General features: G+C 42.5%; 1 protein-coding gene across 2 annotated transcripts in view; it reads right to left on the bottom strand.

Annotated features, from left to right (window-relative positions):
• The window catches only part of SASH1 (SAM and SH3 domain containing 1), a 363,374-nt gene that overhangs the window by 21,832 nt on the left and 325,436 nt on the right, over positions 1 to 16,106 (bottom strand). For both annotated transcript variants that reach the window (XM_021711326.1, XM_021711327.1), the window contains 5 exons: positions 13,015 to 13,850; positions 7,149 to 7,223; positions 4,901 to 5,044; positions 1,028 to 1,163; positions 65 to 234 (listed from right to left, as the gene is read on the bottom strand). In XM_021711326.1, the coding sequence (XP_021567001.1) occupies positions 65 to 234; positions 1,028 to 1,163; positions 4,901 to 5,044; positions 7,149 to 7,223; positions 13,015 to 13,850 (1,361 nt within the window). The remainder of the gene's footprint in view (positions 1 to 64; positions 235 to 1,027; positions 1,164 to 4,900; positions 5,045 to 7,148; positions 7,224 to 13,014; positions 13,851 to 16,106) is intronic.

Raw genomic sequence — 16,106 nt, 5'->3', positions numbered from 1 at the left:
AAAGAAAACCTCCCAGGGAAATGAAAGAGCCCAGGTAACTGCTCTGGGCCAGGGAGACAGATACCTTGAGCTTGAGTGAGTCTGTGTCATAGGGACTAGGGGTGAAGTCAGTGTGCACCCTGGCGCGCCCACAGAAAGGACCCCGGTAGGGCAGCTCTTCATCATCACCATCTTCCGACTTGACACTTTCCCTGTTGCTTGTTGAGGAATCGGTGGTACTCACTGTTTGACCACCTGTGCAGGAAAAATAGAAAGAACGAGGGTAGATACAGGTTTCTCACATAGCACAGCTGAGGGCATTGAAGGTTAGAATAGAAAATGAAGATCCAGAGAAAGGAAGCCATGAACCACACCACATGGCAGGACTACAGCAGGGCCCAGTCATGAGTTCTCCAATCACTATCCCTTAAGCCCCTGATTGGATCGGGGACTCACAGCAAATTATCCTTTTGACCTGGGGACCCAGGGGATGTGGAGACTTCTGACAGAGGATACTGCAGTACTAGCCACTATGATCTGTCCTCTCTTTTGTAATGTACACTATTTTTTTACCCCATTTTACAGATGAGGAAACAAATTCAGAGAGGTCACGTAATTTGCTCTAGGGTAAGTGGTGAACTTAAACCTGATCTCTTCCCCCATACCATGTGGCCAATACAGATCACCATTGGCCCTGGACTAGCTGAACAGGATTTGTTATCAGTGACATTTAAAATTCTCCTCCCTTCCCCAGACCCCTTTATTGTGCTGGTCATCCTCTTGTGACTTTCCCCGGGTTTATTCTCTTCCATTTTCTAAATCCTCCTTGAGAGGCTTTCCATATTTTCTCTGATAGAAATTCATCACCCTTATTTTGTTCCACGGCTACACATCTACTACTAAACAAACACGACTCTAAAGTCCAGTTTGGAGGTCTCTAATAGCACCCAAAGGGTAGGAACTTGGTCTTACTTATCTTGAAATTGCTCAATAAAGGTCTGATTGTGAACTCCAAAGGGAATAATCTATAGTTACAAATTAGACTTACTCATGGAGCTCTGTCCACTCAGAGAACTCCGAAGACTTTCTACAGAACCTCCAGCCTTGAGCTTGGGCTTGTCCACGTGTTCAGGGTCAGTCTGTGAAGACGGAGGGGAACCAGGCATCCCATCAAGGCCCGAGTCCTACAATGGGTTTCAACAAAATGAAAATGGTTCATCAGAGTGGACAGGTGTTTTGTAATTCTCAGCAATTTGATCTTCCACTAAATCTATCACATCAGTCTATACCCATATTGACTCTATATCCAATACTCTCTCCCGATTGCTTAATTTTAAAATTATGGCTCATGTTAGTATTTATTAAGCACTCAAAAATTATTTTTCATGCTCAAATAGATATGTTTGAAATCACTGACAAAAATCGATCTACCACATAGACAAAATATTCAAGTTAAAGGCCGCGAGACTCTTAGCATATTCAACAGTCTAGCAACAAGGCTGAACTATGAATGCAGATCAAGTAAAATCTACTATTAATGTAATATCTGAACTGTCAAGAGGACATTTGATCTACTTTGAATGGAAATATTTACACTAAAAAAAAATGTACTCCTGGGAGAAAAAAAAGGGGCCAGATCCTTATGTTTCTATTTATACAAATTATTGAAATTGGCTAAAGATATACCAACTTAAGACTCAGACATACAGCAATAATACTGTTTTTTAATCTGTAATAAAATTTCCAGATGTCACTCTGTGGTTTTAGTCTCTTTCTCCTTTTTAAAGCTTTGTAAGTCAAAAGCTATGACTGTGAAGTCTCTTTCAGGTCAGAATGCTGACAGCAATGACTCAGCAGTACTTTTTGCTTTCTTGGATCGCTATGTGTTATCAGTCCCTACGACCCCTCATTTGCATGGCCAAGTATAGCATGCTGACTTCATTAGTGGTGCTGTATCAATAACCAAGATCACACTTCATCAAGCTTGTAAATGAGAATTGTTTACTTGCCAAAATGGGAACGTATCTAGCATGCTCCACAGTCACGTGAGCACAAAACCACCTAAACGAAACCTGTTATTTGCCTGGTGCTGAATCATCAGAAGGGCTTTCATGCGGTAATGCCGGCCTTGCAAACATTCAAGGACAGCAGCAATGCCAGTTTCTGATCCAACACACTCTTGTACTTCACATTGAAGGAAAGTGAGCAAACAACTTCAAAAACAGCAACTAGAAGCACAATGGCCATGACTTGGAAATTAATGGCACTGCAAAGTATAAATTCCTAAAAAAAATATCATTCCTTCCTCCTTTTTTTGCGTTGGGATCTCACTGTCACCCAGACTGGAGTGCAGTGGCACAATCACATCTCACCACAGCCTTGACCTCCTGGGCTCAGGCGATCCTTCTGCTTCAGCTTACCAAGTTGCTGAGACTACAGACACATGCCACCATGCCCAGCTAATGTTTTTGATTTTTTTGTAAGAGACGAGGTCTTGCTATATTGCTTAGGCTGGTCTCAAACTCCAGGACTCAAGCAATCCTCCTGCCTCAGCCTTCCAAAGTGCTGGGATTAAAGTGTGAGCCACTGTGCCCAGTCTATTCCTCCTTTGTGAATCATAAAGTAAGTGATCTTTCCAATTAAAACATTTTGAAAAGCTTCTGGAAAAAAATGCATTTTGAAAAACAGCAATATAATATGCACTTTTATATGCTCTCAAATGCCTTTTAAAACTATTAATTTATTCATCACATATTAATTGCCTATAAGAACAAGTACTATCCCAGGTGCTAGGCATATAACAGGATGAGAAAAAACAAAAATCCCTACCACAGTGGTTGGTATATTCACTAAAAAGGTTTTTTTTAAATCACACAAAATCTCACATTAATTTTTTCTTTCCAGAAAGCATTATAATGATCAATAATTTCTTCTTTCCCTTAACTTATGTGAAATGATTCCTTAAAAAAAAAACACAGAGAAGAGCAAAATTGCTATATGGCGGTAAAATTATAGAAAAATGCTCAAAATGACACTAAAATTCTATGCTCATGGTTCATAAAGCAGAAGACCTCTAGGAACATAAGCTTATAAGAGCTTTCAGTGGCTGTTTCAATTTGGGGGAAAAGCAAACTTAATAAAGTGCTTTAAGTTAGTGGCATTCTTTCACTACAGTGCTGTTGGCTTCATGGCTAGGCAGAAATACGGAATCACCATCATTCCCTCACCCATAGGGACAACAAAATGAATAAGAAAAAAAACCATCATGGACAACACACATGAATGGCAGCTCAGACCGCCCCTATAGCTCTAATGAGCCATGTTTTCTCAATCTGAGTATCACTGGCATTTTGGACTAACAGTTCTTTGCTATGGGGGCTGTCCCGTACATGCTAGAATGTTAGCAGTGCCCCTGGACTCTAGATGCCAGTAACAGCCACTTCACTTCACCCTTACCCAGTCTAATGACCAAAAGTAGCCCTAGACCAGGCATGGTGGCTCGTGCCTGCAATCCCAGCACTTTGGGAGGCTGAGGTGGGAAAATCACATGAGTCCAGGAGTTTAAGACCATGCAGGGCAGCATAGCAAGATGTCTCTATAAACAAAAATAATAATTAAAAAAAAAATAGCCCTCTGGAGTCAGTGAGGGAACAAAATCACAACCTCATGAGAACCACTGTGATAAGCTAAAGCTATGATGCAGGCTTTATTTGAATCAGAGCATGGCACTGGCTGGTTGGCGGTGTTCAGAGTGGTTCAAACCTGGAGATGCTTGGGCTTAGCGTGTACCCACCAGAGGGCAGCAGCTGAGCAAAAATGTCTGCTTTCCCTGCTGTTTTGATTAGGATGACGCGGCATTCCTTACAAATTTCAAACAGACAACCAGCTAGCTTACACATACTTCAACAGGCTACAAATGAGTACTTAGGAAGGTACCTGAAGAGAGTGCTTGGAAAATCGAATGGTCAAAATTATCTCAAAACCCAGCTCTCCAAGTGTCTTTATTTCCTCCACCCATGCCATTAACAGAAACTGGTGGTCATGTTTCTAGTGATGAAAGTATAGAACTGGGGGGGGGGGGCACCTGATTCCGTGGTATCTCAGTGGCTAAGATATGGTCAGTTAGCAAAATACCCCCCTTCCGAAACATTACTACTGAAGTCTGGTAGCCAGAAGCACTTTCTGAGTTTACTTCTCAGACTTACTATGAGCTTCTAGAACAACATTTGACAAGTCTGCTGTCCAAACATACTTTTTCAGGTTTCATCCCAGTGACATCCATTTTGTAGCAAGGGATATTTTAGATAATAAAATCCTTTCTTTGTGTCCAAATGTATAGTGCTTTACTGGCCAGGTACAGTGGGAATGTAATCCCAGTATTTGGGAGGCCGAGGCAAGAGGATCGCTCGAGCCCAGGAATTCAAGACCAGCCTAGGTAACATAGCAAGACCCTGTTTCTGTGAAAAAATGAGCCAGGCATGGTGGTGCATGCCTGTAGTCCCAGCTACCTGAGAGGCTGAGGCAGAAGGATCACCTGAGCCCAGAAGATGCAAGCTACAGTGAGCTGTTATCATGCTCTTGCACTCCAGCATGAGCAACAGAGTGAGATCTCCAACTCAAAAAACAAACAAACAAAAAATTAATCATTTTAACAGTCTGAATCTCATCTGGGCATAGAGGACAAAATCAGAGTCTGTATCTTGTATTCTGAGCACCAAGCACAGTGCCGGAACAGTGCTAAGTGCTCAATAAATGCTTGTTGAATTGAATGTCTGTCTACATAAACAAAGCATAGTCTTGGAGCAGGCTGATGCCAAGGAATGCATGAAGTTAGCACCATTTAAAATTTCAGCTGGCTCATCCTTAGCTCTTCTTGTTGTCAGGAAGAACCAAGGGGGCTCTCTGCTGGGTAGTTCCACACCTGCTCAGAGACGGAGCTGCTATACTTTTTAGACATCCTCTTCCTCATTGTCTCTTTCACCGATTTCACCTTTTTCCCAAGAGAGATGCGGGAAGCAGTGGGTGATTTGATGACTTCTTTGTACACAAAATCTCCTTCTTTACCCTGCAAAGCAAAACGTCATGAGTAAGTACCATTAGTCACAGAAAATGAAGCCCAGAAACAGGTTTATCATGCAAACCATTAATATCCTGGCTCTCAGAAAAATATTAGCATTTCCCTGGATCTTGAAATTTTTCCTGCATCAAACTCAGTGCTGTTATTTATCTCTTTGATTAAAAATTAAAACCTATGAACTACAGGGCTTTTTGTTTGTTTGCTTAAAGTGGGATGTGAGTCACCATTTATTTATTTATTTATTTATTTTTGAGTCAGAGTCTCACTCTGTCACCCAGGCTAGAAGGCAGTGGCATGCTCCCGGCTACCGTAGCCTCAACCAGCTGGGCTCAGGTGATCTTTCCGCCTTAGCCTTCCAAGTAGCTGGAACTACAGGCACGTGCCACCATGCCTGGCTAATTTTGTGATTTATTATAGAGATGAGGTCTTGCCCAATTGCCCAGGCTGGTCTCAAACCCATGGGCTCAGGCAATCCTCTCACCTTGGCCTCCCAAAGTGCTGGGATTATAGACGTGAGCCACCACACCCGGCTGAGAGTCACCTTTTAACCTTAGTACATTCTTATTTGGTTATATATATTTTTTCCACCATTTTAAACACCCAAGGGGAATGCAATTCATCAATAAAAATGAAATTGAACCAATGACTTACATGAACCAATGTTCATGTAATCCCAGCAATGGGGGAGACGAGAAGGATGATACTACTGAATCACCCTTGGAGAGAGGTAAGAACACAAGGGAAGCTCAGTCATTAGAAGTTCAACATCTGATTGAATTTCTGTCACTGCTGTGTTTAGTGTGGCCAACTCCTAAGGGCATACACACGTCCTTCTTCCAACAAGCTAGATTATACCCAGCTCTCATTATATTTTGCATTTTAAAACACCATACTTTGCCCTGGAAAAGGAAACAAAATGTACACTTTCCCTCAATTTTTAAAGAAGATTGCCTGAAAACAATTATTGGAAGCTGGGCATGGTGGCTCACGTCTGTAATCACAGCACTTGGGAGGCTGAGGCAAGAGGACTGCCTGAGCCCACAGGTTCGAGATTAGCCTGGGCAACACGGTGAGACCTCGTCTCTACAATTAAAAAAAAAAAAATATCTGGGCATGGTGGCGAATGCCTGTAGTTCCAGCTACTTGGAAGGCTGAGGCGGAAGGACTGCCTGAGCCTAATGGGTCGAGGCTGTGGTGGCTGTGAGCATGCCATGGCACTCCGGCCTGGGTGACAGAGTGAGACTCTGACTCAAAAAAATAAAATAAAATAAAATTATTGGTTTAGGAATCAATAAAATTTGATATCCAAATAAAAGTTCAATTCTCTTCCAAGAAATTATCAATTACTTCATATACCACAGATGGATGTTGTAGCCGACTCCTGAGGATAACACAGATAAAACATAGGAATGTTCATTTTACAGTTTTAGGACAAAATACACAAGGAACAAGCAAAACTCACTGCCAACCTTGGGACCTGAGAAAGTGAACTTCAGGGAATAAAATGTGTGCGCTACAGAGGCGGCCTGTCCCTAGACGTGGTCCAGAAGCAGCTCCGAGAAGGCAGTGACCTGGGCCCTGAAGGGGGTGGGTTGCTTTGGCCCCAAGGAGACTGAATTCATTCCAGGATATTCCAGATCACAAAGCCCTGGGCTTAGTACAGGGCCAGGTGCTAGCAAGACTGGTTTTACGAAATGCCAGCACATACTCTTGGGTGTCCAAATCACAGGACTCCTTCCTGTCACACTACACGAATGTAGTAGTTATGTACTTGCAACTAGTGTGAAGAAACAGCCATGTGCACAAATAACACAGACCACAGAAGCCAAACTCATTTGTTACTTGAGGAAAACTGGAAACAAAGGCATGAGGAACTGCACTACTTCAAGGAGGGAGACAGAGGTCCAACAGGTCATCATTCATTCCACGGGGAATAGCAATGGGTCTTCAAGATGGGTGAAACAGGGCTTCTTTTGAGGATTACCAAAGAATATGTTACTGAGTATCAATTCTCAAAGACACTAAATGGACAACTGCTATTTGCCACATTGCTTGAATCTAAATCTTTTCCTTTCTTCTGGCATATACTCACCATTGGGTCAGAATTATTACTGCTAACGTGCAGAGATCGATTTGTCAAGTCAAATCCTCCAAAACTGCAGGTTCTCTGTAAGAAGAGAGGGTGGGGCAGAAATTATCTGGTTATGCTGAAACCAGTTAGCAGTGCACCAACCCAACGCGTTTCCCATTCGCAGGACATCTCCGAATCACAAATATGTGCACAGTATGAAAGTCGAAAACGAGAAACGATGAGGAAAAAAAAATTATGGACTTCGCAGCAACTTGGATGGATTTAGAGTCTATCATACTCAGTGATCTATCACAGAAACAAATAACTGAGTACCACATGTTCTCACTCATAAGCGGACCCTGAACATTTATCATGATACTATAAGAAAGGGATTGGCAGTAGTGGGAGACTGTGAGGAGAGGGGTGGGGGGGGCACATAACATCAATAAGAGTGCCTGATCTCAAATCAAGCAAAATGGGGACCAAAGGGAGGCCCAGACTTTACCTGTATGATGACCACTTGTATACCTCATTCTGAATTATACCCCATATCTTTAGAATTTAAAAAAAATCCACATGATTCATGTCCTAATGGAACATCACTCATTTTTCCCTTTCAGAGGTCGCTAGAACTCTGCCTGTCCTCAAGGTCTGGCATCCCCTTCCCTTAACATGCAAAAACCCAACAACAAAACCCTCCAGTGTAGTGCAGTAAGCTTCCCTGTCCGGTGGTGCGGAACTTCCCCTTCAACTTTCTTTAGTATCAGCTACATCCGGTAGTGACATTGAAGGGATATGTATCAGAGGATCCAGGTGCTCAGGGGCTTGGAAACCCAGGTTTGAAACCCAAACGCTCTGACCCCAACAGCAAGGTTTGCAACTAGACTTTTGTTTTGTTTAGTTTTAAATCGCTGAGAAGGGGAAAAAAGGGTTATGTTTATAGTAGTCCAATCAGGCCAAGAGGATTACTCACTCATTGCTTCCTCATCCTAGCCAAAAGTGCTGATAACTTTCCCATCCAACTGCCCAACTTCATTAACGATGACCCCTTTTCTCACAGTCGATGAAGCGAAAATTCCACATTTGCCCAGAAAGCAAAAGGTTGATTCAGTGACTGTCTTTAACCACACTCTTTAGTTTCAGTAGAAAAGAAGGGCGGACATTATGGAGAATGAAAATTTTACTGTCATTTTAGTTGGTCTCAAGCTTTATGGAATTGCTTATATTTCAGTGATTTTGTATTTACAGAATTTGGTTCAAATTCATTGTTGTTTTTCTAGCAAAAGTCACTCAACAACAACCTTGCTCCCCCCAAAACACACTAATTTTGTCGTAACTAATTATCTTTTGAAAACATTGATAATAAAAGTTTAGCAGCAAATCTGGGCTTCAATATTTTTTATTACTCGTTTCTCAGAGAACTCTAATCAATAGCTATTAAGTGGTAGAAATGAACAGGAAAGTACAATGCGAACTATAAGCATACCTTATTAAAATAAATATACTGCCAGGCATGGTGGCTCATGCCTGTAATCCCAGAACTTTGGAAGGCCGAAGTGAGAGGACTGCCTGAGCCCACAGGTTTAAGACCAGCCTAGGCAACATGACCTTGTCTCTATAATAAATAAAAAAAATTAGCCGGGCATGGTGGCACATGCCTCTAGTTACAGCAACTTGGAAGACTGAAGTGGAAGCTCACTTGAGCAGGTCAAGGCTACAGTGGCTGTGAGTGTGCCACTGTACTCCAGCCTGGGCAACAGAGTGAGACTCTGTCTCCAATAAATAAATAAATAAATAAATAAATAAATAAATAAATAAATAAACAAACTATATATATATGAATTGAGTGAGAAGGTAGAGGCATCCTGGAAGAAAAATGTCTAGGTTTTTGGAATGACACAGAGGTAGATCCAAATCCTGGTCCTACCACTTACTTGCTGTGTGATCACAGGTCAAGTCCTTAACCTCCTTGAGCTTTGGATTCTTCATTAGTAAAATAATTTCTGTTTCATATTTCAAGATATCTAGCCTACCACCTGGCACAAAGCAGACACTCTATAAATGATAGATTTTTCCTACAACTTTTCACTAAGACTATACTTAGAATTTGGTAGTTCACCCAAGGAGTTGTTATACAAGTTGAAGCTTAGTCAACATGATAGATATGCAAATGAAGAGCTGGAGTGTCATTCTAAGTCTTACAACTGAATCTGGGATCTCAACTGTAAAACAGAAGCATCCCAGGAAGAGGGACACAAAGAGAGAGATGGCCGTTGTGGCATAATGAAGGGCCAGGAGAAGAGGCAGGCATTTTGAAATAATCAAAATCAGGATGTCACAGATCTGTTGGTTTTCACCAGTGCTATTGCTGATGTTTTAGATAATCTACTACCCAACTTGTTTTCCAATGGCTGTTATCCTAATTTTATGTTAAATATCAATAAGCAAACTGATTTTGCTTATAGTCCATTTAACTGGACATATGTCTTACTCACTCATTCATTCATTCATTTTTGAGTCAAGGTCTCACTGTGTTGCCCAGGCTAGAGTGCAGTGGCATGATCACAATCATGGATTACTGCAGCCTTGACCTCCTGGGCTCAGGTGATCCTCCCACCTCAGTCTCGTGACTAGCTGGGACTATAGGCGTATGTGGTATCACACCTGGCTAATTTTTTTGATTTTTGCAGAGACACGGTCTTACTATGTTGTCCAGGCTGTTCTCAAACTCCTGGGCTGGAGCAATCCTCTCACCTCGGCCTCCCAAAGTGCTGGGATTTCAGGTGTGAGTCATCACACCCTGCCTTGGACCTATATCTAGTCTACAGAAAGAGAAAGACCTACTACACAAACTTATTCATCAAATCACCTAACCGGGAAAGCAATGTTATGACCAACTCTCAAGGCTGATTTTTAATATTAACTTTCCTTTTCCAGCTCGTAATGCAAAGTAAGTTTCCTCATTCTTGCAAAAACAGTGGTTTTATTCTAGTTCCTTTCCTATGACTCAGGGTTTCACAGGCATAGTATGGTGCCCAGATGCCTGATCACTTTATGACTGTTGCACACCCCTGCTTTAAACTACAGCATATCTACTGCAATGCTGGATGGAGCTCAGCATGTTATTCCTGATGCATATGAAATAACTGACAAAGAATTTATGTGGAAACTATGACTGAAATAAATTAGAAACTCATTTAAGTTTTCATATGTCTGTTGCATGCATTTATTTCTAAAATGAAAAACTTAAAGAACAGACTGGTTGCTTAACTACCAACTAAAACTTCTCCCAGTGATATGCTAAGGTATCTGGAATTGATTCATTTTTATCAGTAAAGGAGTGACGAAGATTATAACAATAAATATCGCTTGGATTAATCTCCAACTTTTTCTATAAGATCAAGTCATTTCTGATACAGCACTCCTTCAAAAGAGAAAATGGATTGTAAAGAGAATAGTAAAAGGAAAAAAAAATCAATCTTTGACTTCAGCAATCTAAATAAATGAAGCCTAAGTGAGTATATTTTTTAGATTCATACATTTCCTGCAAAAATAATTATAAAAACATTTTAGATAGATGCTTGGGATGAGGAAGGCTAGTCAATGGAATGGTCATGCAGTTGGAAACATGTTTTGGGGTTTGTTGACTTTTCAAATGGACAAAATTTCAAAATGTCATGCATGTCTGTTCTTCTAAACAAAAACTGGATGACCAAATAAAAAACAAGACAAGTGACCACTTCCAGTGGGTACAAAGCATTATCATTTCCCTGAGGTTTTATCAAGCAAATATGGCATTTTTGAAAGACACAAAGACTAACGTTGATGATTAAAACAAGCTTTGGATAAAATGAAAGAAATATGACAAGGAGAATGAAAAAGAACTTTTTGAATAATCCTAGCAAAGAAATAAGAATAATCTCTTTAAACAAATCTATTGTGCGATAAGAAGACCCTTTTTTTCTCTTACAGTCTCTGGATAATTAGAAAATTCAATTTTGTTTTTCTGATTGTATAACTGTTCTTACAAGAAAAGGTATATGCAAATTTCTAATTCAGCGTTGAACACATAGTTTAGTAAGTCTTAAAACTGCCCAATACTGTCTCAAGCTTACAGCATCCTAATAATGTTCAGCCTGAGGCAGATACTTAAGACAGAGATTACATAGCACCACATTGGGGGAGGGGGATTGGTGCTTCGAAATAATCCCAGATGTCCATACTTGGTGTCAGTGGAGAATTAATCACCAGTCCACAACGTTAATTACCACAAATCTAAGAAATATAACTTCTAGAAAGTCCTGATGACATTGTATTACTACTCTGGCAATAAGTAACATGAGAAGCATATGAACAATTCAAGGTGCTCAAATTGGATACATTCTCAATATTACATGATTTAGACTCCTAGACATGAATCAACTAACAGAAAAGTGGATCTGTTCTATCAGGTCATGTCAAAAGGTACAGAGGCAGATGATCTGAGCAGAACACTTCTGAAGGTTAAAAAAAAAAAATGATACTGAGACAAGTTATTTTTCAAAATATCTGTGGATGAGAGCAGACCAGAAACTGAACAAATGAGAAAGAGAATTCTGTTAAAGCAAAAACAAAACCAACAAAAACCTGTTGTCATGATGCAGAAAGATCCAGAAGAAACGTTTCTGCTACATACTAGTAGTATTAAAAATGTCACAAGAATTAAACAAATATGAAAAGATGGAAAGTAAGATCTAGAAGAAAGTCAACACGTGGAAATATTTGGAAAACCCAGAGGCTAGGGAGGACCTCAGGATTCTTTTAGCGCAGAGACGGTCATTTTAAGGATGGTGTTGACCAAGCAGTCTTCACTTTCATAAAAGTAGAACTTGACTGAATGAATTTAAATTACAGCAATTGTCTGGGGGAAAACATCCTATTCATGAAAGTGGAGGAACTCTGGAAAAGCCAGTACCAAAGCTCTACTCTTTCAGATCTTTAAAAGGGGCCCACAGTCAGCAGTCTCAGAGTGGATTAAACAAGACGCCAGAGGTCAGCAGGGCCAGGAATTCCACTCTCTTCCTCCCTCTGCAACATTGTTATGGGCCATTGTGCAAGCTAAGTTAGGTGGGAATTTGCAGAAGGAGAGATACCTACATCTTGAGGTTCAAAATAAATCATGCCCTGAAAACAAATGTTACTAGGTCTCTGATCATCTGGCATTCAAAGTGAAAACATCCTATTATTTGAAAGCAAGTACTTTATTCCCTGCTGTGTACAAAAGAATCTATGGGGCAGTGGAGGCCATTTCCAAATATCGATTATTTGTTTAAAAAGATAAGAACATTGAATAGACTTCAGTAAAACAAAGGAGTTCCAATTATTTTTTTCCTTATAGATGTACAAACTTCCTGCTTGCCTCTACTAAATAAAAGAACTGTGCCTTACAATGTTCTCAAATCACCAAACTGGTGACTGGGATGATCACAAACTTTCCATGAGCTCGCGCCTATTGTTTTAATTAGCTGAAAGAGTAAGCATCTCTTTCAAGGTCGAAATGCCCTTCTGTTTTGAATCAGCCTCTTTGAGGTCAAGTGATGGCTGGGAATCAAGACCGTCACTCCCGTAGGCGGCCAAATCCCACCCCTTTACCCTGGAAGCCCCTCTTTGGATTGGTTTCAAGGCTTAGTTTTAATTAGAAATCCAACAGCTTCAACTGGTAAGAGGATGCATGGAAAAGAAAGGAGAAAGTCACTTCTAGGTGAAATTGGAGGTGATGGTGGAATGGATCCCGAAGGTACAAGAGAAGGGAGAAAGTGAGTCTCAGTGGAAGGAAGGAAGGCCATAATGCTTGATTGCACATCACAGAAATGACAAGGCTGTCCTCAGGACCATGGTTGTGACTCACAGACTTCTGGTGGATTCGCAAGAGAACCCTTTTAGTACAGCGGTCGACTGTGGCAGCCCACTTCCTCTTTGCCTCCTCATCCTCCTCCAGCAAGCACCGCCTCAGGTCCTGCTTCTCAGCCTTGCTCAGGGTCCTGTCTGAGGCAGGACGCACTAGCTGGGTCAGGTTCAGGTGGCTGTAGAGACTCCGCTCCACCACGTAGGTGATATTGAACTCGCTGACCGAGGTGCGTCCGCGCACCCTCCTGCTGGGGAAGCCACAGCTGCCACCCCCTTTGGGTTTCTGGCGGAGCAGCTGCAGGTCACAGGTGGTGCTGTTCACGCCTTTTCTGGAAGGACGCTGGCAGAGAAAAGCTCTGGAACAGGAATAATTAGTATCCGTTTTCTTCAAGCGGATTTGCTTCCGGACACTCTGAACCTCCTCCAGTGACACCAGAAGGTGGTGCCTGCGACGGTGGTTGTCATAAAAGCAAATACCATCCGTACTTACCCCGTGGCTCAGGGACCCGAGACCCTTCTTCATCTCTCCCTCAGTGAGGGAGCGGGACACTTTCTGGGCCTTTTCTTCTTCCGGATAGGAGAAGAACGTCCCCATCTTCTTGGGGGGCTTAATCAGGCCCCGACTTTCTCCTTTGCTGAAGGTTTTGACCAACTTTCGGCCAGCTCCCCAGGCATCCAGGCTGCTGGAGGACGGAGACGTGGTAAGACAGTCTGAGTCATCTTCCAGAGGTTTCTCTGGAGACCCATCGAAGAAAAATGGCTTCTTGTGCACTCCAGAGTAAAGGGCAGACCTTTCATCCAGGACAGGTGAATTCTCCAACACATGCTCCTCCCCACCTGGAGGGGAAACAAGAAAGTGTCCTGTGAGCACACCTTTGCAACCTCTCCTACACCTTTCTTTACAGCCCCTGTCCTGCAAAAAATAAGCCACTTACAGAGAAACCACAGTGATAGCCCTCTCCTTATCATGACCTTCTTCATAAACCTGGCTCCCACTTTAACCATGTGCATAAAAATGGAAACACACACACACATACACACACATACAACTTGTGCAAATGTATGTTTTCCCACAAGCTCAAAGTTAAAAGGTTTTGGATGTGTTTCCTTCCCTTTCTCAAAATATCCTTATAGACCAAACACCTTCACAGACCTATTAAAAATGCCGTGTGTGAAACCTAAGCCAGTCCCTACAACAATACGCCTCAGCATTTCAAGATAATTACCTCCCTAGTTTGTAAGCGCAATCCATAGAATCAGAACCTTTCCCCCTCTGAAAGGCCATCCTTTAGGCTGGTCCTGGTGGCTTTTTATAGCTGGAGTGTGATGAATGCCACGTGGCTGACAGTGATTGTTTTATTGGTACCTATGTCATTTAAGTGATTAAATCTCCGAGGGAATTTGGGTGGGAAGAATACCATAAAGCGTTGTATCTTGCAAATGTGACTGATGAATGAGCTCCAGACCATATGCCAAGCATAAAAAGTTAGGGAACTTGGTGATCCCATCCACTTGGGCCCTGCCAGGAAGCAGCAAGGGCATTTGAGGGCCTTGACACGCAGGCAGCTTGAGAATGTCCCACTTGGTCTCAAGGATTCCAGCTCTTGAAGGTCTCACTGGAGCCAGGTGGCGAGCCAAGCCCTCTGGAGCCCAGTGGAAAGGTTTGGACTCGCTGGCAGGAAAACTGAGTTCTTTTCAGCATGTGTTATGTGAACAGATGTGAGAAAAGAAGTAGGTCAAACTGTGGGTGTAGTGATCCCAACTGGCTGTGTCCCTTTAATTACAGGGAAACTTTGAGCTCTGCAGCTTTCCACCCACTGCGTTGTGAAAAGGGGGGAAAAAAAAGTTCCTTGGAACAGAAGGATGGGACTAAATATACCAGCTGGGACGAGGGTGCCAGTGTGTGGTTAAATGTCAGCAATAAAGGAAGAGAAATGCTCAGTTCAGAGCGGGGAAGATGGCTGGAACGGTAGCAGTCCTTTAAAGTTCTGCAAATGGGCTCCTTTCCCATCTGATGGGAATGGCAGTTACACATATAAAGAAAAGGGGACTGCTGCTGCTATTAAATGCAACCCAAGATCGACTTTAATGTCCGGGAGATGGTAGTGGGGAGGGGAGGGGAAGGAAACAGAGAAGGTAATCCAAAACTATGTCCAGTCCAAAATCCACAGAAAAATTGTTCAGGGATCTTTTGGGAGAGTTTAAAAGAAACAGGGTCCATGGTTCTGAAAGGAATCTGCCAGCCCAGGGGCAGGGTACAAATATCAAAAATGTTTCCTGTTCCTTCCTCAGGACACTTGACTAATAAGGTGTGGGGACCAAGGAAGTAAAAATGGCAGCCTCTTCTGGATACAGTCCACGCCTCACTTCCAGAAAGCAATGGAGACTAGAATACAGGTACAGTGTGTGGCAGGGGCTGCCCAACAGTGGACTCCCCTATTAAAGCCAAATATGATCATAGTTCTATGTTCAGCTCAGGTGTCCATGAGGGTGTGCAAAGGCCAATAGCCATCCACGGTTCTGAGAGGGCTGAAGGACAGGTAGGTGTACCCTGGCTATTCTAAGGACCTACCACTCTGCAGTGGTCTGGACATTCTCTGGTCCCTGTGCTTAGGATTGTCATCAGAGATTCCAACACTCCACTGTCACATCTGAGTCGGGAGCCAGCTGATGCACACATGTCCATGACATATGTGACTCTGTGTTCTGGTTCTGAAATCGGCATCGGCTAAGGGGTTGGGAAGGAAATATGGCAAATGCTTCCCAGTGGTCACATCTGCCTGTGCCGAGGGCAGGCCTTCTGTCTGGGCCCGACTGGCAGCCTGCAATCCCAGTCTTGACCTAGATCCCTTGGTTTGAAAGCATCACTCCTCCCATCTTTCCCCGACTTAAAAGTACAACTGGCCTGGCTCGGTGGCTCAGTCTGTCATCCCAGCACTTTGGGAGGCCAAGGCGAGTGGATTGCCTGAGCCTGCGGGTGCGAGACTAGCCTGGACAACTTGGCAAGACCTCGTCTCTACAATAAAATAAGAAATTAGCTGGGCATGGTAGTACACGTCTGTAGTTCCGGCTACTTGGAAAGCTGAGGCAGAA

The sequence above is a fragment of the Carlito syrichta genome, unplaced genomic scaffold, assembly GCF_000164805.1.
Source record: "Carlito syrichta isolate Samal-C Ts95f unplaced genomic scaffold, Tarsius_syrichta-2.0.1 Scaffold302058, whole genome shotgun sequence".
NCBI classification, from domain to species: Eukaryota; Metazoa; Chordata; class Mammalia; order Primates; family Tarsiidae; genus Carlito; species Carlito syrichta.
This window is presented reverse-complemented; position numbering and strand designations above follow the sequence as displayed.